The sequence below is a fragment of the Gobius niger genome, assembly GCF_951799975.1.
Source record: "Gobius niger genome assembly, chromosome: 15".
NCBI lineage: Eukaryota > Metazoa > Chordata > Actinopteri > Gobiiformes > Gobiidae > Gobius > Gobius niger.
Genome location: NC_136866.1, coordinates 10,352,161 through 10,371,320, shown reverse-complemented (window position 1 = coordinate 10,371,320; position 19,160 = coordinate 10,352,161). Strand labels below are relative to the sequence as shown.

Below are 19,160 nucleotides of genomic sequence, written 5' to 3'. Positions count from 1 at the left end.
GTGTGTGTGCGTGTTTGTGTGTGTGTGTGTGCGGGTCTCTTCAGCCTGCAGCAGGTGATGCAAACATGCGGGGATAAGGTCTTGGGGTCCCAGTGCTGTGGGCAGATGTCTACATTTTTCTCTATTTAACCCTGTGGCTGTTTGCCGGCTCATTTGGGATTTAGGCACCATTCATTCATCTTCTGTCCGCCTGCATCCCCATGTCTCTCTCCTACAGAATCCGCATTGATATTGTGTGCTGTTAAAATGTGTTGAAATCACTAGAAAAAGTTTGGAAAAATGTCATGTAAATTTTGTTCCAAAGCTTGGAGATGATTGTAATTTTGTGGAGGTCATGTTCAATTTGGTCTTAATTGGAATTGGAATTGTGGGCTGCAATGAAACTAATTCAGCACAAAAAAAGAAAACAGGGACGTGTGTTGAATCAGTGCTGTTAGTCTTGCTCTGGTGACTAACCCTTTTTGATTTAGAAAAAAATTGGATCTCAAAGTCACCCTGCCCCTGCGTCTAGGGCTGGCACCACATCCACCAAAAGACACAATCGCAATCAGATTCAAGCTCGACTCTCGACTTTCTTCTCTCTTCCCATTCTCTTCCGATATTACCAGACATCAATAATTGATCAGTCCCGGTTCCAATCAAAAGATTAATCCATAGTGAGGAGATATGCTCAGTGGCACGTATGACTATGTGTCTGCATTATGTATGACCACCAGCCTCCTCCCCGCATAGACACACACACACCTCCTCTTAACTGTCTGCCCTGCTCTACCCACTGACACGGTGACCAACTTCTATCTCGTGCAATCAAGCCGTCAGCATATTTCATTAAGCTAAAGGGAGCCACTGTGTCAGACGTCCTATCTTATCTCAAGGATATTGCACCATGCCGCAGATGGGATAGAAAAAAAAAAAGCCCTCTGTCACACATGCCAGTCAGTGTGAAGCAGTATTCTCAGCATGCCAGGTACAGACTGGAGATCTATAACGCCCTTAATGAGAGAAGTGAGGCGACTGCATACAAATCTCTGCGAGCAATACTCTCAATTTAGGAATGGAAGAGGTAATGAATGTTGCTGTCAAAAGCATAAACCGCTGCAGAAAAGTGCATCACTGAATACAAAGGCTCTGGTAATGTAAAGATATTGAACGAATATGTACATTGCTCGCATGTCTGTGAAGTGGCTCTCTGGCTTTTAGGCACAGAGAGAGAGAACATCTATGCCATTGATTGTACTGATTGTACTAAATGGGTTTCATCCCTGTAGTTGCCACAAATAAGGTCCCATGCATGGTCATCTGTAAAAGTAGTAGCAGTAATACTAGTAAGAAAAAACACAAATCTGATTAACACAAAAACAGACATTTTATGGACGTGTCTTTAATTCCATAGTAGTGGCAAAAGTGGCTCATTTGTTGAAATTGATGTTCATGGTCAGGTGTTTGAATCTTGACACCTACTTGTGCCTTTGTCTGCTGTGTGAGTGTTAGGTGGTGGTGGGAGGTACCAATGCCACAGATTGACAGCCTCGCTTATGACTATCCCTGGGCAGCTGTGGCATATAGCATTTTGCTACCATCTCCGAGCATAGAGTCAAAGACTATTACCCAGAGTGTAGGGCTTTGAGAAACTTGGCAACTCAAGCTTATAGTGCAATACAAATGTAAGCCACTAATATTTTTAGTAGTAGTTTTGTAAATTATTGTGATGGTGGGCTGTGTTTGCTGCTTCTCCCTCTTAAAAAGCAAGTTGTGAGTTTGATCTTATTGCTTATTTGGGGATAGATGGTCCTCTGTTGGTCAAAATATGTATAACTGTACTCTGGTGAATCTGAGAGTGAATAATTAGCCTTGCCCTTGTTACTCTCTTATGCAGTTTTAGCCATGGGTGGCCCCTAAAAAGAATACATCTAAAATGTACATTTTGCTTTTGCTCTGCTCTACAAGGAAAATGTTTCCCAGCATTTGCCCTCCGCTTTAAATGGTGTATGTAAATAACACATCTGTAAGGAGAGCATCTCTGTCAGCTGCTGCCCTTATAACATATGAAGGCCAGGTTTGAAAGCACCTCTTTCAACCCACATAAGGAGAGATCCGACTTGTCAAAATGCCATCTTTAAATGTCAAATGCCTTCTCTTTGAAAGTCAGTCCCTTACATGTGAAAATGATAAGCATGCATCAGTAAATTCAAAGTTAATTCTTGTTTGATTGCCATCCAGCTCTGAAAACAATGGACAATGGGATAATTGTATTGTAAGCATTTTCTGTTTGCATGAGATTCATGCTGATGCTCTGGGCTCTGATTTACAGATGAGCAAGAGGCAGTGCAGAAAAGGACGTTCACTAAATGGATCAATTCCCACTTGGCAAAGGTAAGAAAACTGCAGGCCGCCAGTATTGAGTTTCCCTCTTGCTATTGTTGATAATTGTGCAAAATAACTTCCTCATTTCACCCCCTCGTATGCAGTCAATCCTTGGTGGAGCTGGTCATGGGACTAAGTCTGCCAGCTTAGACCACACACGTACGCGCACACACACTCACAGCCCCATAGTTGCAAGCCTTTGTCTATTCATCCAAGCAACTTTTCACAAATGGCTGGTAGCAAGGATTTTGACTCCATAGCAATTAATACTTTCACATTAATACAGTCTATCAGTTGCCTCGGAGCTGTAATTAGGTCTTAGTTAGCGCGCTGTCTCAATGTGCCTCATTTAGATTGCACCGGATAAGAGATTTAAACATTGCGTTTAATTTGGATAGACAATGAGCATTCACATGGACAGTACATTTAACCACTATAGAAACAGTCATATTCACATTTTGCATTTTGGTTCAGAGACACACCAGGATAAAGCTTTTAATACCATCTCTTTCGCTACAACACCAGCTGTAATTGTCCAAGCTTGCATAATCTTTCACAATATTCGGATGTTACTTATTTCCAAGTGTCTTCTGTGTGGTCTCTGAGTTGCATCTATTTGACGCATGCACCATTACTTTTACTTGGGCTTGGTGCTGATACAAGCATCTTTTACTTTGTTTGTGATTCGGACACCTACCGGGTGGCCTACTCACACTCATAGAACTGCAGTTATGTTTAGTAACTCTACTTTTTGCACCTTTGTAACTATATTGTATGATCACTTTTCAAATTATAAGCAATTAATTGTCTCAAGCTATTGGTAAAGCCATTATTACAACTGAAAAAAGTGTTTGTCACATCTTCAGTGAACTCCCAGTAATCTAAACACTGGAGCTACTTTACTATACATGGACCAGTGAGTAGATTTTCTTTTTCACAATAATGATTATGTGAGAGTTCAGTACACAATACAAATACAAATCAATGCAAAACACAAACAGGTGTTTTTTCAATCATCCACAATCCTCTCTGGGACTCGTACTCGATTTTGACAGCTGTGAAGGCCCAGGCAACACAGTGACACAGACCAAATTTGAAAAGCACTCTGGGGGGAATAAACCTTGAGGTAAAATTGAATAAGTTTCTACTGCAGAAAATTACCAATATTTAAATACAATAATGAGGTAAATGCGATGTTTATTTATTAGGTCTCGCTGCTGTCATGGTTCTTCACAGTTGCATTAAAACAGACATTTCTAAGACTGGGAGCCAGACAGTATGAGGAAAACAAATAAATTGGTTTGACAGTGCCTTGAATACTCATTAAATCTGAAAACCTTTTAATTCCACGTTAATTACCCGTTTCATTTAATCAATAGGTTAGCGATAGCATCACATTTCTTTGGACTAAGATAACGATGCTAGGTCCTCTCCGTGCACTTGATCAAATTAGATGTTCCCCTCCCTCCTGTCTCTTTCCTCGTTTCGCCTCGCTCATCACAAACTGCTTACCCTTTCACCTGATGCCTGAGGTTTCCATAGCGATGCTGATTGGCCCGTGTTTGTCTTCAGAAATGTTTCGGGCCGTCCCTGCAGCTCGTGGGGGGGTGGGGGGGGGGGGGCGTTTGAAGTGGGTTTATATGAAGTGGGGGTGAAAGGTCAATGCAGATGGGGCTGTTTTATTGAGATAGTTGATGTTCTACAATGCAGTTCGGGGTTTAACTACATTGCATGAGGATTTTACAGCTGACGTTCCTCAAAGACAAATTTAGAACAGTCTTTTAGGATATTAATGGCTGCTACTGGATTATTTGTTAGTAAATATAAGCTTCTGTCTTTTCTGCTCCACTCTCCCCTATTATTTCAACACATTTAAGCAGTAGTTTAGCAGTCGTGGGCCTATTGATATGATAGTCGTCTAAACAGAATGCTCTTTCCATTTTTAAGTCCAAGTTTACTGACGTTTGACCTGTCCTGGCACTTTCACATTGCGTGCAGTACATTTAATGATTGTTCTCTCAAACCACTTTTTTTGATAATGCTAATTAGTTACACTTTGTACGTGTAGCAGCATAGCTTATTGCTCTATTATTCTATCTAATGCATTTGAATTCTTTTAAACCCTCAAAAGGTCTACAAATGTGTGGGGAGATGGAGAGAATGACTGGGAGACAAGACGGGGCTATTTTAATAGTTGGTTTAGTAGTGGTCTCGGGGGGCAGATCATGCCCTGGGCCACTTCAGTTATCACAGGTCTTTTAATTCAGTGCCTAAAGGTGTGTGATTAATCGGTAGGTGAGAAACGCAGCCAGGACTTCCTTCCACTGCTCCTCCCCCTCCCTTCCCACTCCACAGGTACAACAAAAGAAGTCTTCCAATCCCCGACATAAAGACTTTTTTCCATATGAGTGGTAATTTACTCGGGAGATTAATGGGGCTCATTATACCCAGCGGTTCATCAGATTTGGTCGGATTTCGACCAGAGAAAGTTGGAAGTGTTGGAGGGCAGCACTGCAGTATCCAACTGTTTCCACTATATGTACAGTTCAGGGCATAATTATTCATAGTTTACAATTACAATGTGCCCAGTCCATTAAGCCATATTGAAAGAAATTTACATTTGACCTCAGTAATTACACACCTTAACTTGGGCACAATGGTTATTACAAAAGATCTCAAACAAGCCATTATTTTGACGTGTTATGTTGTCAATATGCTAAACCCACCACAGACTGACACTTGTGCCCTCAGTTTCTTAATTCCTTACACAGCTTAAGCTATTTACTATTTTGCAGACTTCGTAAGTAATTTAATGGGTGCAGTACTCACTTTCCAAATATCCTAAAGCCTAAATTAAAAGTTCTCAAGTGCCTTTTAAGTTGCAGCCAGTTTGGCAGCAGAGGACTGACAAGGGCAGAATTCACTTTCCATTTTGACAAATCCTTCCTGAGAAGCTTTAATTACAAAGTGACCGGTCTGAGCTGCAAAGGTCTCATCGCCCGTCGAGCGTTTCATGGTTTTAGTGCAGCGATCATCGGACCAAGTGTTCTCAGAGATTAGCCCGCTGCTTTAAAAGTGTTTACTCCCACTCCCACTTCTTTTGGAGGGCGCAGAGGGGAGACGGAGTGGATGACACGCACCACGCATCGCAAACTCTGTATTGAAACTTGTACATCACAGTGCATTGGCCGAGGCCTGGGCAAAAGCACTTAGCATTCATACTGTTTCCATTAAACGTCTCACCGATTGCAGGAGCCATGTTTTTAATGAGTAACTTGGGTAAAAATGTGTAGAAGGCAGCTGGGACTAATAAAGTGATAACAACTTTACTAGATGTACATTTTACATTTTGTTAATTTTTTAAAAATGCAACCACTAATAACACATATTTTGTCTCTTTCCAACAATTTCCATTATCTCCATTGAGGTTATGATAAGTGAAGAAAATGATACACTGTATTTTGGTGTACATCATGAGCAATTTATAAATCCAGGATTTACTCAAAGACTGTACCATCGTTAGAGCTAATTTTTAAGATGCTTTGTCCTACAGCTTACTGCCAAACATGTTATTTTCTTGACTGACTGTGCAGACATACAGTATTCAACGTGGATTATAATCAGTTCTACGCGTTCTCCCACTCAAGGCGTTTATTATTTTTCATGGTTCTGTCTCCTTTATTGAGATGGTTTGCTTCTATGGAATTCAAAGTTAATCTATTCGTTTATTACCATAGTTCATTAGATTTGTGAACCATGACTTAAGTGAAATTTTTCACATTTTAAAAGCTCTATTTCAGCACCACACTACAGAACCTCGTATCGGCTACAATCAGCCTTAAAGGAACAGGCCACCGTTTTTAATACTGAGCTATGTTCTTACCTGATTTTAGACGAGTTGATGCGTAGCTGTTTGATTTTTACGTGTGCACTCAGTCACACAAAAAGACCGCACATTGTTTTTCTCCTGGGCCAAACTGGGTGAAGTTAGAAGCGACCAAGCTCTTCCATGTTTTCTCTATTTAAATACGGTTACGTGAGTAGTTACTTGGATCGTGTAACGAATCACGTAGCCATATTTAAATCAAGAAAATGTGAAAGAGCTTCATGCTAACAACATCTGCGGTCTTTTTGGGTGACTGAGTGCACGCTTAAAGACCAGACAGCTACGCATCAACTCGTCTAAAATCAGGTAAGAACATATCTCAGTATTTAAAAACGGTGGCCTATTCCTTTAACGGTCTATACAAGCTGTTGAAGTTCAATGACTACTGCTTCATTTCAGATTGTCTGATCCTTTTTCACAATAATGACACAGCCCTCTTCCTTTTGAACCCACTCCAAAATAAAGCTGTTTCTAGACCTGCCCCTCCCTCCGTCTGTCTCATTGTTGATCTTTGGGAAGCCACTGATCCATGCTGCACCATGGGACTAACATTAGACAGACACACATCCTCAAACTCTTCACAATCAATTACGGCCTAGACACTCACATGTAATTAGCTCATTAAACCCTTGATTCATTTTTTTTTCTAAACTCCATACAAGAACTGATATGACTTCCTTATTTTGTAATTAGCCACAAATGTCCCCATTAGCTTTTGGATTATATTGAACAAAAAGGTAAATTTAACTTCAATTAGCATGTGGCGCAATTTATCCCTTTGAAATGATTTTGTTTCTGCTGTCATCCAGCGATATGGGCGCTGTCTAAATACTCTAATATCCCAATATCCGGAGCCGTAAAATGCCATTAGAAGTGGAATTAGAGAGGAGAGCTTCTGCGTTTGGTAATTAATTTTGAAAGACGTCAGGCTAGTGTGTCCCTCCTCTACTCTGCCTGCTATCATCTTTTCCGCTGCCACTCGAGCCACACAATTATACCCCACTTTCATTTGCACTTTGCGAGGGCCTTTTTTTTTTCACACACTACTTTTTGCACGTGCACACACATGTTCACCCGCGCACCCCCAATTCTGTGATAATCTTCTTGTGAATGGTGTCCCCTCCTCCCCGTAGCAGCAGCAGCAGCATGTGACTGTGCTTTAAGAGAAATCCTTGATGGATTCCCCCTCCAAATGCAGAAGCGTGTGAGGCAGGTCAGAGAGGCAAAACGCACTTTGAAATCATCAGCATATTTTAGGATTTGGAAAAGACCATTCAAAGTCTGCTGAGACTCTACTTTTGGGTTGAATCTTCAGTCAGTGGTTATGTACAGTACATGGCACAGAGGAACTCTATTTGGGTATTTCAAGTTTTTTCTTAGGGTTTTGCCATTAATGTGTTGAAATGTAATTTATTTATTATATGCTGCATATCATCTAAGGCTGTATAGATGTTTTAGTTTCACAAAATAGCAGCGTGCGCTATAACACAAGGTGTCTGTGAGAGTACCAGGCAAAGAGTTAAGTCCTTGTACAATGGAAAAGGTTTTTGAGTCAAACAATTGCAGCAAATAGGTCTTGCCTCATTGCATCAAGCACAATGCTATTAAGATTAAAATCTTAAAATTCCTCAGAAACTGAGAAACCATTGTTTGTGTCTATGGTATGCATTTGTGTAAACACAGAGCTATGGCTTTAAGACGATTAACCAAATGTTTTACATAATTACAATATGCTATTGCCAACACCAACGGGAATTCAGCTCATTGGAATGATTCAAGTAATACTCTGCAAAATCATTTTGTATCTAACTTTGTTGCTCATGACGTTCTTGGCATCCTAATCAGCAAACTGGAGCCAGCTCCTCTGACAACTAAAATACTTATTGAGCTCTACTCCTCTTCAATAATTATAACAATACACCATGTATCTACCACTTTGGTCCACTTACTGACTCAAAGCCCTGAGTTTTTTTCTCCTCTTGACAGTGTGTGCCCCCACTGGTGGTAACCGACCTGTTTGAGGATATAAAGGATGGGGTGATGCTGTTGGCTCTGCTGGAAGTGCTTTCTGGACAAAAACTGGTGAGTCTCATGGTCATTTCTGCAGCATGTGATTTGGCTGCTCACTTCAAACACACTCTTACTTCTCTGATCTGAGTGGATTAAATTTTAACTCCGTCACGTTGCAGCGGCCGATCGAAGACTATACCGAGAAATTCACCTACTGTTTATTTATGAAGTAGCAGTGCGTGCCTTGTGCTCTTAAGTGCTGCTACTGACAAAAGGAGGCCATTAAAACAATATACGTATGTGGAGGTGATGGGGATTGCTGCTACACATTGATTTGTTTTATTATGATGTTGGAAAGTCCTGATTAGCAAGGACAGCCTGACGTTTACACATACATGATGCATACAAAGACAGCTTAAGGATCTTACTACGTCAATATAGCCTCAGGTCTTAGCTGCCTATGCTCTATTGATCTCACTTTTTGATTGAGCCACTTGAATTCTGCCATAATATCCATGCTTCAAAATAAACCTGCAGAAAGAATACTATTGTTTTCTTTGGATTTTAGGAATCTAGTGCTATGTATTGTGTTATTGCAATTGATACATTAATACAATACTTTGGAATGCAAGTACTGAATTATTGTCTGATGATTGGACACAGGGGTTCACAAAAATTTGAATGGGGTTGTGTAGGTAGTACTAAACTGGAAATATACCAACTTGATGATGCATTTAAAGAAGTTAAATCACTTGTTCTATAGTTAAGAGATTGTAAAGTGTCTTAATTATTAAGCTCAAAATGACCATCAATTCAAATTAAAATGTTTGATTGATGCCACAAACAGTTAAAGTGCAAATGGGGTTATATGGAAACAATCCACAAATAAAAACTGATATTGAGGGAAAAAATACAGATACATCTTTAATACATGAGACATTATTGTGATATCATAAAAGTATTTCATGATGAAAAACGGTATTATTTCTATATGACATAAAACCAATCTCAGGTTTGCTTTTGTCGGGATAGACAAAACATTTACCTCCAAAACAAAATAACATCACCTGCACCAAACGCATTTCAGTTTTTATCTCTTTGTTTATACTGTACCTTTTGTTGTCTGATTTCCCTTACAGCCATGTGAACGGGGCAAGAGGCTGAAGCGGATCCACTGGGTCGCCAACATCGGCACCGCTCTCAAATTTCTGGAGGGAAGGAAGGTACGGGTTCAACACAGCAAGCTTTTTGATCTGCGCTTTTTTTTTTTTTCTCCCTCGGTCTATTCCCAACCCGGTACTCGCCTCGCTCAGCTGCTCCTGCCCTCTGGGCCCAAACGCTGCGTCTTGACCTCAAATGACCCTCTTTCCCTTTTTCTCTTTCGACACTGTACAATTGTTTTCCTATTTCCACGTTCATGTCTGCAGGGTGTGTTGCAGTGAACTATAACTCCTCACTATAACTTCCCAGTAAAATCGTTAAGTCTACGCGCAGCAGCCACCAGTTTGTCCTTGGATATGCATAAATAAAACCATAAGCCTGAGCGGGAGACTAGCGAGATGTTGATTTGTCTGACTCGAACGTGACAGGGTTAAAACCGTAAATCCAGCACCAGTAATCTGCCGCCGTCTGGAAGATGAGATGTCACTGGGCACTCTCCTCTGTGTATGCGGGTGTGTTTCTGTGTGTGTGCAGGAAATTAAATGTAAATATGCTTTGTGTGTAAAGAGGATGCATGTCTAGACTCTACTGTATTGGCATTTTTTGCTTCACCGCTTGTCTCTTGGGGTTTATAGAAAAATTGTTCAGTGTACTCGCTGTGTCTTCTATGTTCATGGTCGGGCTGCACGCACAGGCGCAATTTGAGTGGTTGCAATTAACAAATAAAATTGTTTAGGCAGTACAATATAACCAAATCCTAGTTTATGTTCTCATATTCTCCTAATTGTAAGTTGTAAAGACCCAAGTTATTAGTAAAAAATAATGTAATGCAGATGCAGAAATGCAGATCAAAAGCACTTGAAAGAATATAATATATTTTGCATCTAAATAGAACCTTCCAACCTCCTTAAAGGGGCTAGATGCAAGTTAGTCATTTTATGCTCACTACTGCCACCTCAGGCCTTATCCGTAACTGCAGCTTCTAGATTAAGCTTGTGCATGACGGCAATTCGGACCGGAATTAACACCTTTCTGGGTGACAGTGCAGGATTTTAGAGGCAGTTGTGGTGAACAGGTCTGGGCTCATTCTACACATTAGGACATGGCTGGAACATGTAGGGGGAGGAAAATACTTAGTTTTAACATTTTTAAACTCTGTATAGTCCCTTTAACAACGACTGCACACTCATGTAATTCCGTATGAATGAAAGGGGCTACAAACATGTCAAACACAATGCTTTTTCCAATAACTCTCTCTCGTTTAGTCAGCAGTTTTTTCAGCTGCAACAAAAGGTGCTCCCGTCACCGCATATAACTTGTCTGGCAGTGTGGTATATTTTAGCATAAATCACAGAACAGTATCAGGAGCTCTAGCTATGGTTTAGGTCCCTAGTTTCTGAAAGTTTCCTGACTGAAAATGAAGTACGAGTTTGTACTTTTGAGAAAAGGCTCATGCAAATACGCTCACTTGAAAATAATGGAACAAATTGGAAAGGAACACAAATGAAAAATACTGGGCACAAACTAATACATGTCAGCTACTCTGCGGCTTCATGTTAGTGCCTTTATAGAACCAGCCGCTTCTCCATCTCCTCCATCCTCTCAGCGCTGCGTTGAGTGGCCTGGCCGACCCGCTGGGTTTTCTAATACAAACTCTCGTATTACATGCTTTCTTATCAGTCCTTATCCACGTCGCCCCTGTCTGGCCCCAATCTCTTTCTCCACGCTTTCCCACCTTCATACAAAGTGCGGCGCATTTCCATACGTTGACCTGCGCTGCTCAAGTCTGTCACTGCACAAACAAGGTCCTACCCTCCTTCTTTCCTGCCCCTCTCCTCGGCCCATCTCAGCTTGGTGTAATCCGGGTTGCCTGTGCGGCGCTGATAGATCTCTCCTCTCTACAACCACTCAAAGTAGAGGTGCCATACTTGTGCTATCTGCAATCGTGTAGCCAATGAGGCATCCCATCTCAACCACTGTCATCTACAAACCTATATGTTACAATCTCGCTTGGCTCTTGCTCTAATTTTTTTCTTATCTCCCTCCTAGTCTGCCTACAGAGGATCCCCGGTCAGTATTCATATCTTTGTATTAGCCACTCAATAGACAATTGTCAACACGGGATTAGATTTTTATTAGTAGGCCAGCAGCCTATATGAAAGTAAGGGTCAAATGTACTGTATCTGTATGTACTAATATTATGATAGTTATCTTTGATTTTGTGCCCTATACAGATCAAACTTGTCAACATCAACTCCACAGACATAGTCGATGGAAGACCAGCGATTGTTCTTGGATTGATGTGGACAATCATCCTCTATTTTCAGGTAACTGTGATCATTACGGCAGAGGTAACACATGAAAATAGAGCTATTAAACCATTTGACCAGCTGTTTTTAACCATTGTGCAGTGTTAAAAGATACCCAATTTTATTTATCATTGGCCTTTCTTACATTATCTGTATTATTACAACCTTTTATGTGAGTCACTTAAAGCATAAATGAAGGCTACATCGTGTAAATTCAACGTTTTTGAGCTTTTTACACACGTTATAATGTTTTGGCCTCATCAAAAATATACTTGGAGTTGGATTTAGTTTTGTTTTGTGTCTAAAGTAGAAAAAGCCGTTTGAAGCCTAATATACGACAAATAAGGGTGCACTTTATGACGTGCACTTTATTGTCATCATACTATAAAGGCAGCCTCTGACATTTGAGACATGCATAGATCAACAGAAACATAATCTGAATGCTACGGCCACATCAGCACATTAGCGCATCCAACGAGCATACAGGTATTAAATAAAGGGTGTGTAGACTGCGTGAAATGTACTTATTCTTCATACACTGGTGTTTATGGGGTTTCTGTGTTGTGAGCTGAGCGGATTTGCAGCAGAGAACGAACTGGAGATTCATTTGCAACAGTTGCCCATCTGTCACTGTCTCGCTTGGTACATTTTGTGACTGCATTCAATCCATGTATTTCAACTTATGTTTGAGAAGTCTCTAAAAATGATTCCGAGCATGGAGGATCAGTTGTCTGGATGGACAACCACACCCTCTGCCACAGATGACAATAAACTTTCTAGGAATAAATATATTAAAAGCGCTTTCTGCTCTTGTGGACAGATTGAAGAACTAACCAGTAGCCTACCAGCACTTGACACTCAGTCCAGCAGCACCTCTTCTTTGGACAGTTCAGCCAGCAGCACTGACACCACCAGCCCACCTGTCAAGAAGAAGCCCTTCCCGCCTCCACAGGGCGGGGCGAGGAGGGCCCTCCTTAAATGGGTCCAACAAACAGCCACAAAGTATGTATCACATTGTCATTCATTATGTCTTAGAGAATTGTCGTTGTCATTGTGATGTTTTGTGTTTGCCAGGCGTATGGGAATCGATGTGAGAGACTTTGGTCCCAGTTGGCGGACTGGTCTAGCCTTCTTCGCCGTGATCCATTACCTTCGGCCGCATCTTGTCGACATGGAGCAAGTTTGGGGGAGACCCAGCAGAGAAAATCTGCATGAGGCCTTTTCACTGGCGGAGAGAGAGCTGGGCGTTCCTCAGCTGCTTGACCCAGAAGGTAGATAGAGATCACTTACTATAACCATTTATTATTACAACCTGTCATTATTCTCACAGTGGTCGGTGGAGTAACCTAAATCTGTGTCTGAACATCAAGTAAAATCAAAATAGTCTGGAAAAGTGGGTCCACTTTTATACCTAAGAATATTCACTGCCAATAACAGTAATACCTATGAATTTATTACATTTAAATTCACACCAAAAGCTGAAAATAGATACAGTTGTGCATTCTCCCTTTAGCCATTTGCCATGTATGGCATTTTTCTAGATCCAGTGACTCAGATTTGAACCAGGATTGGTTAAGTTCAGGGGTGAATGCTTAATCCAGCCCACCTTTGATCTGATATTACACAACTTTTAAGAATTCGCATTGAAATACCTCCTCCCTCTATATGATAAATGATCCCATGCTGCATTTTGGCTGAAGATATGTATGCTTCAGTGACACCATCTGCGGCTTTTTCACGCCTGCCCTTCACAATGAACTTTGACGAATCAAGCTTGACATTGCCGTAATTAAGGACCATTAGGCCCGAAAAACCAGCGCAGTTCATCCTTCATACTTGAAACTGGGACCTAGAACCATGTTATTTGAATTTCCTTGTTCTTGCCCCTCAGATGTTGACGTGGACAAGCCAGATGAGAAATCCATTATGACATATGTGGCCCAGTTCCTGAAACATCATCCAAAAGAGAGCGACCCAGGAGCCCCGCATGAAGACGAGGTAACCAGCTGCCACATCTGTCTCACTGCGGAAATGCTCTTGTCCCTTTTGCCACCCTTCATACTCTGTCCTTCGCCTCAGCTGTCACAGTCAGAGAGTCATCAGATTATTTATTTATTTTTTCTGCATTTTCAAGACACTTTTACTCTTTGGATTTTATTTGATATGACACCAGAGTTTTGAAAATATATTTTTGTATATATAACAGGGAGTCAGCACACGAACCCGCAGTGCTGAGGCAAGCGGTGATCTGCCTGCGTCCGTTTCCCTATGTTGATCTCCCGGCCCATCAGGTTTTTGTTGTGCCTGGATCATTTTGTCAATTAAGCATCACCTTTGCTAATTTCACTATTTTTAACTGAATGAAGTGCTAAAATGATTAGTTGTCTTGGGCTCTTGATACCTTTTTTGTTTCTTGATCAGAAACAAAGAGCATGTTTTTATACATAATCTTTAATTTATGCTGTAAATAGAAAGTTAACTGCATATCTGTTCCAAACACAATTCTTAACCCTTTTGTCACGTATTAACATAATGATGAACAACAGCCAGAAGCCGGACCGTCCATAGACCAGCAGCACCAGGTGCATTAATTGAGCTATGTTTCTCAGTTTAGGTGTTTTGAAAGGTTTAGCCTTTATATATGTTTTATTGGGAATGTCCAAAGTTCTTAGTTTAAAATGTACTTGGGAACATGTTACCAGCTATTACGTTCCTTATGTCTTCCACTTGTATTAAAGCACTTTTCCTGTAAAATGGTTTTCTTTCAAATAGTCCTTGTGTCTCCTGTCCTTGTCCTTTTTCCCCTTGTGTCACTTCTTTTGCCTGTTGTGCTGGCCTCTGCCCGACAGCATGGCCTTGCTCCTCGTCATATTGCGGAAATGTTGGAGGTAGGTTCATGCGGAGACTTTCTGTACCGTCCCAAGGGCTAGGTTTTCCATTATGTGCTTTCCAAATGACATTAGAATCCATACACTCCCACGCTTTCCATCTAAATCAGATTAATTCCTATTCTATTGGATCACAGCACAGTAGCGCTGCCTCCTATACTGTTTTGGTTGGATTAAACATTGTTTGTTCTGGACATTTATGCTAATGCTGCATCTTTATCTTACCTGATGTGATATTCTGGCCTTGGGGGTTGATAACAACAGGAAGTCCAGTCTAATAAGATGTGATATTACCATTTATTAATGCTGCCACCCAGCGCTATGACTCCTGGTTCCATTAGCATGACAATGACAGCCTCTGGCACCGGTAGGTCATATTGACATGGCATATTTGATAGAAAGCTTTTGAAAAGATCTCGCTGTAAGGTTAACAGTGGCACCAGCTGCATAGCTGCACTAACCCCTGCGTTATGTTTCCTTATGATTTGTGGTATATCTATGTGGCCTCATCTGCTTTGTTCTTTAGTAACGCTTCTTTTGCTTCTTTGATTATGCTACAAATGGCTGCATGATATTGAAAAATACATGCACACTGTGTTGAATATTTGGATGCAGTCAATGTTTTTGTTGGCCAAAATATTGTTCAAATCAGATCTATTTTGGTACAAAAGCAGTTTGATTACAGTTAACTAGTTGCCTATTATGTCTGGTGAGTAAGTGAGTGATTGGTGGTTAGAGACGGCCATGTTTTCATCCAAGTCTATCCAAGAGCAGCTGTGTTTACATACAGTAGCTTACTGTCACTGAGTATGGAGAGTGAATGAATGCTTTGAGAATCTTAAAAAGCTCTATTTAAGTGTTAGATATTAATAATTGTCTATAATGAGAGGGCAATGCTCGTGTAAGAAAATGTTTGTTGACCTAGTGAAAATGCAGTACATTGTTGGCAATAATAGTAATGTGCTGCTTATAAACTGTGCTTATATTATGGACAATGCTCCTCATTTGTCTCCTAAACTACTTTATAAGCTGCCTAACAGACAAACTTTTTGGATCGGACTTTGAGTAAAAACCATTGGGGAATTTGAATAGACACTTCTTAAGCCAAATTGACGATCGCACGAGCTTTTGAGCGCCCATAGTCTTATCGTCATGGTTACTTAAAACCCATTGAAATATTCGTAGGGGGTCCTAAAGCGCCCTGTTTAAGCTGAGTGTTTCTGGCAGCTGTAGGTTTTTTTGACGGGAGACACAGTGGATTAGGAAAACATGTTTAATCGTACACGCTCTGCTTCCTTCTCAAAATCTCAATCAATTCTACATCTCTGGTGACTTTTTGCCTCGCTTGCAGATTCTTTGCTGAATTTTTTCCCACTTTTGCACCACCCAGTTTTGCACTTCTCTTCTGCACTCTTTGAGGGAAAGGACAGAGAGAAAGTCAAATCCAGATGGTATTAAATCATAATCGATAGGATTTTCTGACCGCTACTCTTCGTTAGTTTAAAGTTGATACTGGACAGGTTGGTAGGACGTAACAGATAGAGACTGAACTCAGGACTATAGAGACATAGACTGATAATGTAGAACCTTATTTAACTGGTGATTTTCTTGTTAAGGCATCAGTTAACTTACAATACATACATTTATTTTCCTGCTTTCCAAATGGTCTCTCTCATTAAACAAAACCTGTCTTCTTCTTTTTTTTTGCCTCGCTTGCTTCTTTGCTCACAGTCTTTTCCTTTTGTACCTTTTTTTGCATTCCCCAATTTTGATGCCCGACCCTTGCCTCCTGGCCCCCTGCAGAGAGAGCAGCGCAAGAGCCTGAGGGAGCTCAAAACGTGGCTCGACCAGCTGGATAGAGACGCGTCGCAAGCCCAAGAGACGGAGGCCAATCTCGCGCTGCAATACCAAGTGAGTTAGAGCCCGCCTGTGTGTGTGTGTGTGTGGGGGGGGGGGGGGTGAGGGTTTAGACAGGGCAAACCAGGCACAGACGCTCCTATTATTAGCTTAATCAGTAGCATTACACTGCGGGGATCAGACACCAGCAGTCGCACTTTCACTCAATCTGGCTTATTGCACCAGGCCCCGGGATAGGATTCATATCCAGCAGCAGTAGCTTGTGGGTTATCCCCAAATTTTTCCGTTTTATTCTTTTTTTTTCAAGTGAGAATTTGGATGTAGATGGAGGGCTAGCTGTCAGTGGTAATTAGCAGCAACGGGCTAATGAGGATGAGTTAATTGGAGTGGTTTGTGACTTGATGATGATAGCTATTTAGCTGGCTAGACAGTGTATGATATAGACACGTCCATTGAGAATTGGCAGGATTGTTGACTCTTTAGATCCTGTTCGGTGTATGTTATACATTTTACTACTCTCTTCCCAGTTGTTCAAGAGCCTGCGTGTCCAGTTGGAGATGAAGAGAAAGCATGTGGAGAGCGCGCTGCAGTCCACTCAGAAAGACGGGATGCTCACAGTGGATCAGGCCCTGGTCAAGCAGGCCTGGGAAAAGGTATCCAACAGGGTAAGTCAACACAAATTACTCTATTAAAGCAAACCCAACCATTAATAGGTTCCAACTAAGCCCATAAAGGGGTATATCAGGAAGGGCATTTGATACAAAACAAAAAAATGATGGTAGTGACTTTTTGGGGGCTGGGCAGTGTATTATTACTGCACACCAATAGGATATACTTAATTCTTGTATCATTAATGGTTTGCCTGACTGTACTGTAGTTGCTGGATTGGCACTTGAAGCTGGATCGGTCTCTCCCAGCCCCTCTGGACCAGGTGGGGGCTTGGCTCCACCAGGCTGAAGGAGGTCTGAGACAGGAGGTCATTATGCAGCAACCTCACGATGAGACGGCTAACATTATCCACAGAGCCCTGGAGCAGCACAAGGTCAGCGGACGGTTTGACATACAGCAGGTGTTTGATCAGGGCGCAGCGGTTTGTTTGCATTAATGTCTTTGTCCTAAACGTGTGTGTTTAAGGATGTGTTGAGGAGCCTGGAGAGCCACAGGCAGGTCCTTCAGAGGATTCACAAGGACAGGAGTGTGGACGGGGTCCCAGTGCCACCAGATCAGCTACAAGACATGGCTGAAAGGTAGAAATACAGTATTATATGGCAGCACATGAAAGAATTTAGAATTACTAGCGACAGTAGTGCAAGTGTCTAAGCCTTTGAAGCTCGCTGCTTCGACCTGGGCAAGACACTCCCCATTGGTCACTCGGGTGTGACAGGAAGGGCAGCTGGGATACAAATCTTCCAAATCCCAGTGTAAAACAAAGATATTGCATGTAAATGACAGGCACCAGGAACTTTCTTTACCAATCACGTGCACATGTACCTTTTCAAATAATGCCGTGATGTTGTGTGGTATTTACAGGATGAACTTTGTTTGTACATCCTCAAGTGTCCATTTGGCGAAGATGGAGTTTTTGGAAAACCAGCACCACATGCAGGCCTTCCTCAGTCTGGCTGAATCTCGACTCAAGTCCTGGATCATCAAATATGGCTGCCAAGAGTCTGTAGAACTAATGCTTCACAATTACATTGTGAGTCAAAATACCTGCTGAATGGATAAATAATTCACTAAATTACACAATATCTGAATTATGCAATCTAAATCAATCGTGCTTTGTGTAGTTGTTTGTAGAAAAGCAGAGATTCTTTGAAAACTATGAAGCTTTGTTCCAGTCCCTAAAGCGGGCTGGTGAGGCCTATGTCAACGCTGATAGCTCAGGTAAGAATTTTTATTGCATTATTTGTCCTTCCAATATTTTTTTCATTTTCTCCTTGCTCATTGCTTTAGGCATGAGAGAAGGCAGCCCTGAAGACAAGTTAATCTCAGGGCTGACACGAGCAGTTCTCCCACATTGATCTTTAAAAGCAATGAGTTACAAAGCACATTTAGTTCTAGATGAGAGAAGCAATTTATAGTCCAGGAATTATATTAAAAACTACCTGTAGCAAATGTTTTAACCACTCTGACTTTGATAAGCACTAATTACGACCATGGAGACAGGTTAAAAAAAATGATATCACAACAGCAGCTATTTCTGTATTAGTGGGTGGGAGATATCAGACATGCAACAAATGGAAAATTGTGTTCACTTAGTGCACTTTGGGATTTTAACTGGTTAAATGGTGGCATTGACCTTGTTGTATACAGTATGTGTATGCTGGTATATATCTGCAGACATGACTGGTGTGACTGATTATTGTACTAATTGCCTCAGTCTACTTCCTGTTGACAATAGTGCAACAAAGATTTGTTTTTCTGACACTTTCCTTGTCAATGACTCAATCACCGCCGCAGCTCCTCCTCCCAGCTGCTCAGTCTGTCTGCTTTCACAGCCTGGTGGAGGGGAGCGTCTGCAGGCTACAGCTAAATGAGGTTCTCCTCTCTTCTCAGTGGGGAATACGACCCCATTTGCCAGTGAGGGGCTGCTCCACTTCTGCAGGTCTCTGGGAGCAAACAGACAGAGCTTGTTGGTTTCATTAAGATTCGAAGGTTGCATTGCTTTAGGGTACGCAGACA

The 19,160-nt window shown here is 41.4% G+C and overlaps 1 protein-coding gene across 13 annotated transcripts in view; it reads left to right on the top strand.

The window, feature by feature from the left end:
* The window catches only part of syne1a (spectrin repeat containing, nuclear envelope 1a), a 225,183-nt gene that overhangs the window by 15,105 nt on the left and 190,918 nt on the right, over positions 1–19,160 (top strand). For 8 of the 13 annotated variants that reach the window (XM_079571922.1, XM_079571932.1, XM_079571921.1 and 5 more), the window contains exons 2-16: positions 2,312–2,373; positions 8,237–8,332; positions 9,400–9,483; positions 11,471–11,491; positions 11,656–11,748; positions 12,551–12,732; positions 12,805–13,001; positions 13,622–13,728; positions 14,580–14,618; positions 16,422–16,529; positions 17,003–17,140; positions 17,353–17,517; positions 17,610–17,722; positions 18,006–18,174; positions 18,266–18,362. In XM_079571922.1, the coding sequence (XP_079428048.1) occupies positions 2,312–2,373; positions 8,237–8,332; positions 9,400–9,483; positions 11,471–11,491; positions 11,656–11,748; positions 12,551–12,732; positions 12,805–13,001; positions 13,622–13,728; positions 14,580–14,618; positions 16,422–16,529; positions 17,003–17,140; positions 17,353–17,517; positions 17,610–17,722; positions 18,006–18,174; positions 18,266–18,362 (1,671 nt within the window). The remainder of the gene's footprint in view (positions 1–2,311; positions 2,374–8,236; positions 8,333–9,399; positions 9,484–11,470; positions 11,492–11,655; positions 11,749–12,550; positions 12,733–12,804; positions 13,002–13,621; positions 13,729–14,579; positions 14,619–16,421; positions 16,530–17,002; positions 17,141–17,352; positions 17,518–17,609; positions 17,723–18,005; positions 18,175–18,265; positions 18,363–19,160) is intronic. The other 5 variants (XM_079571931.1, XM_079571923.1, XM_079571928.1 and 2 more) reach the window with 2 other exon arrangements.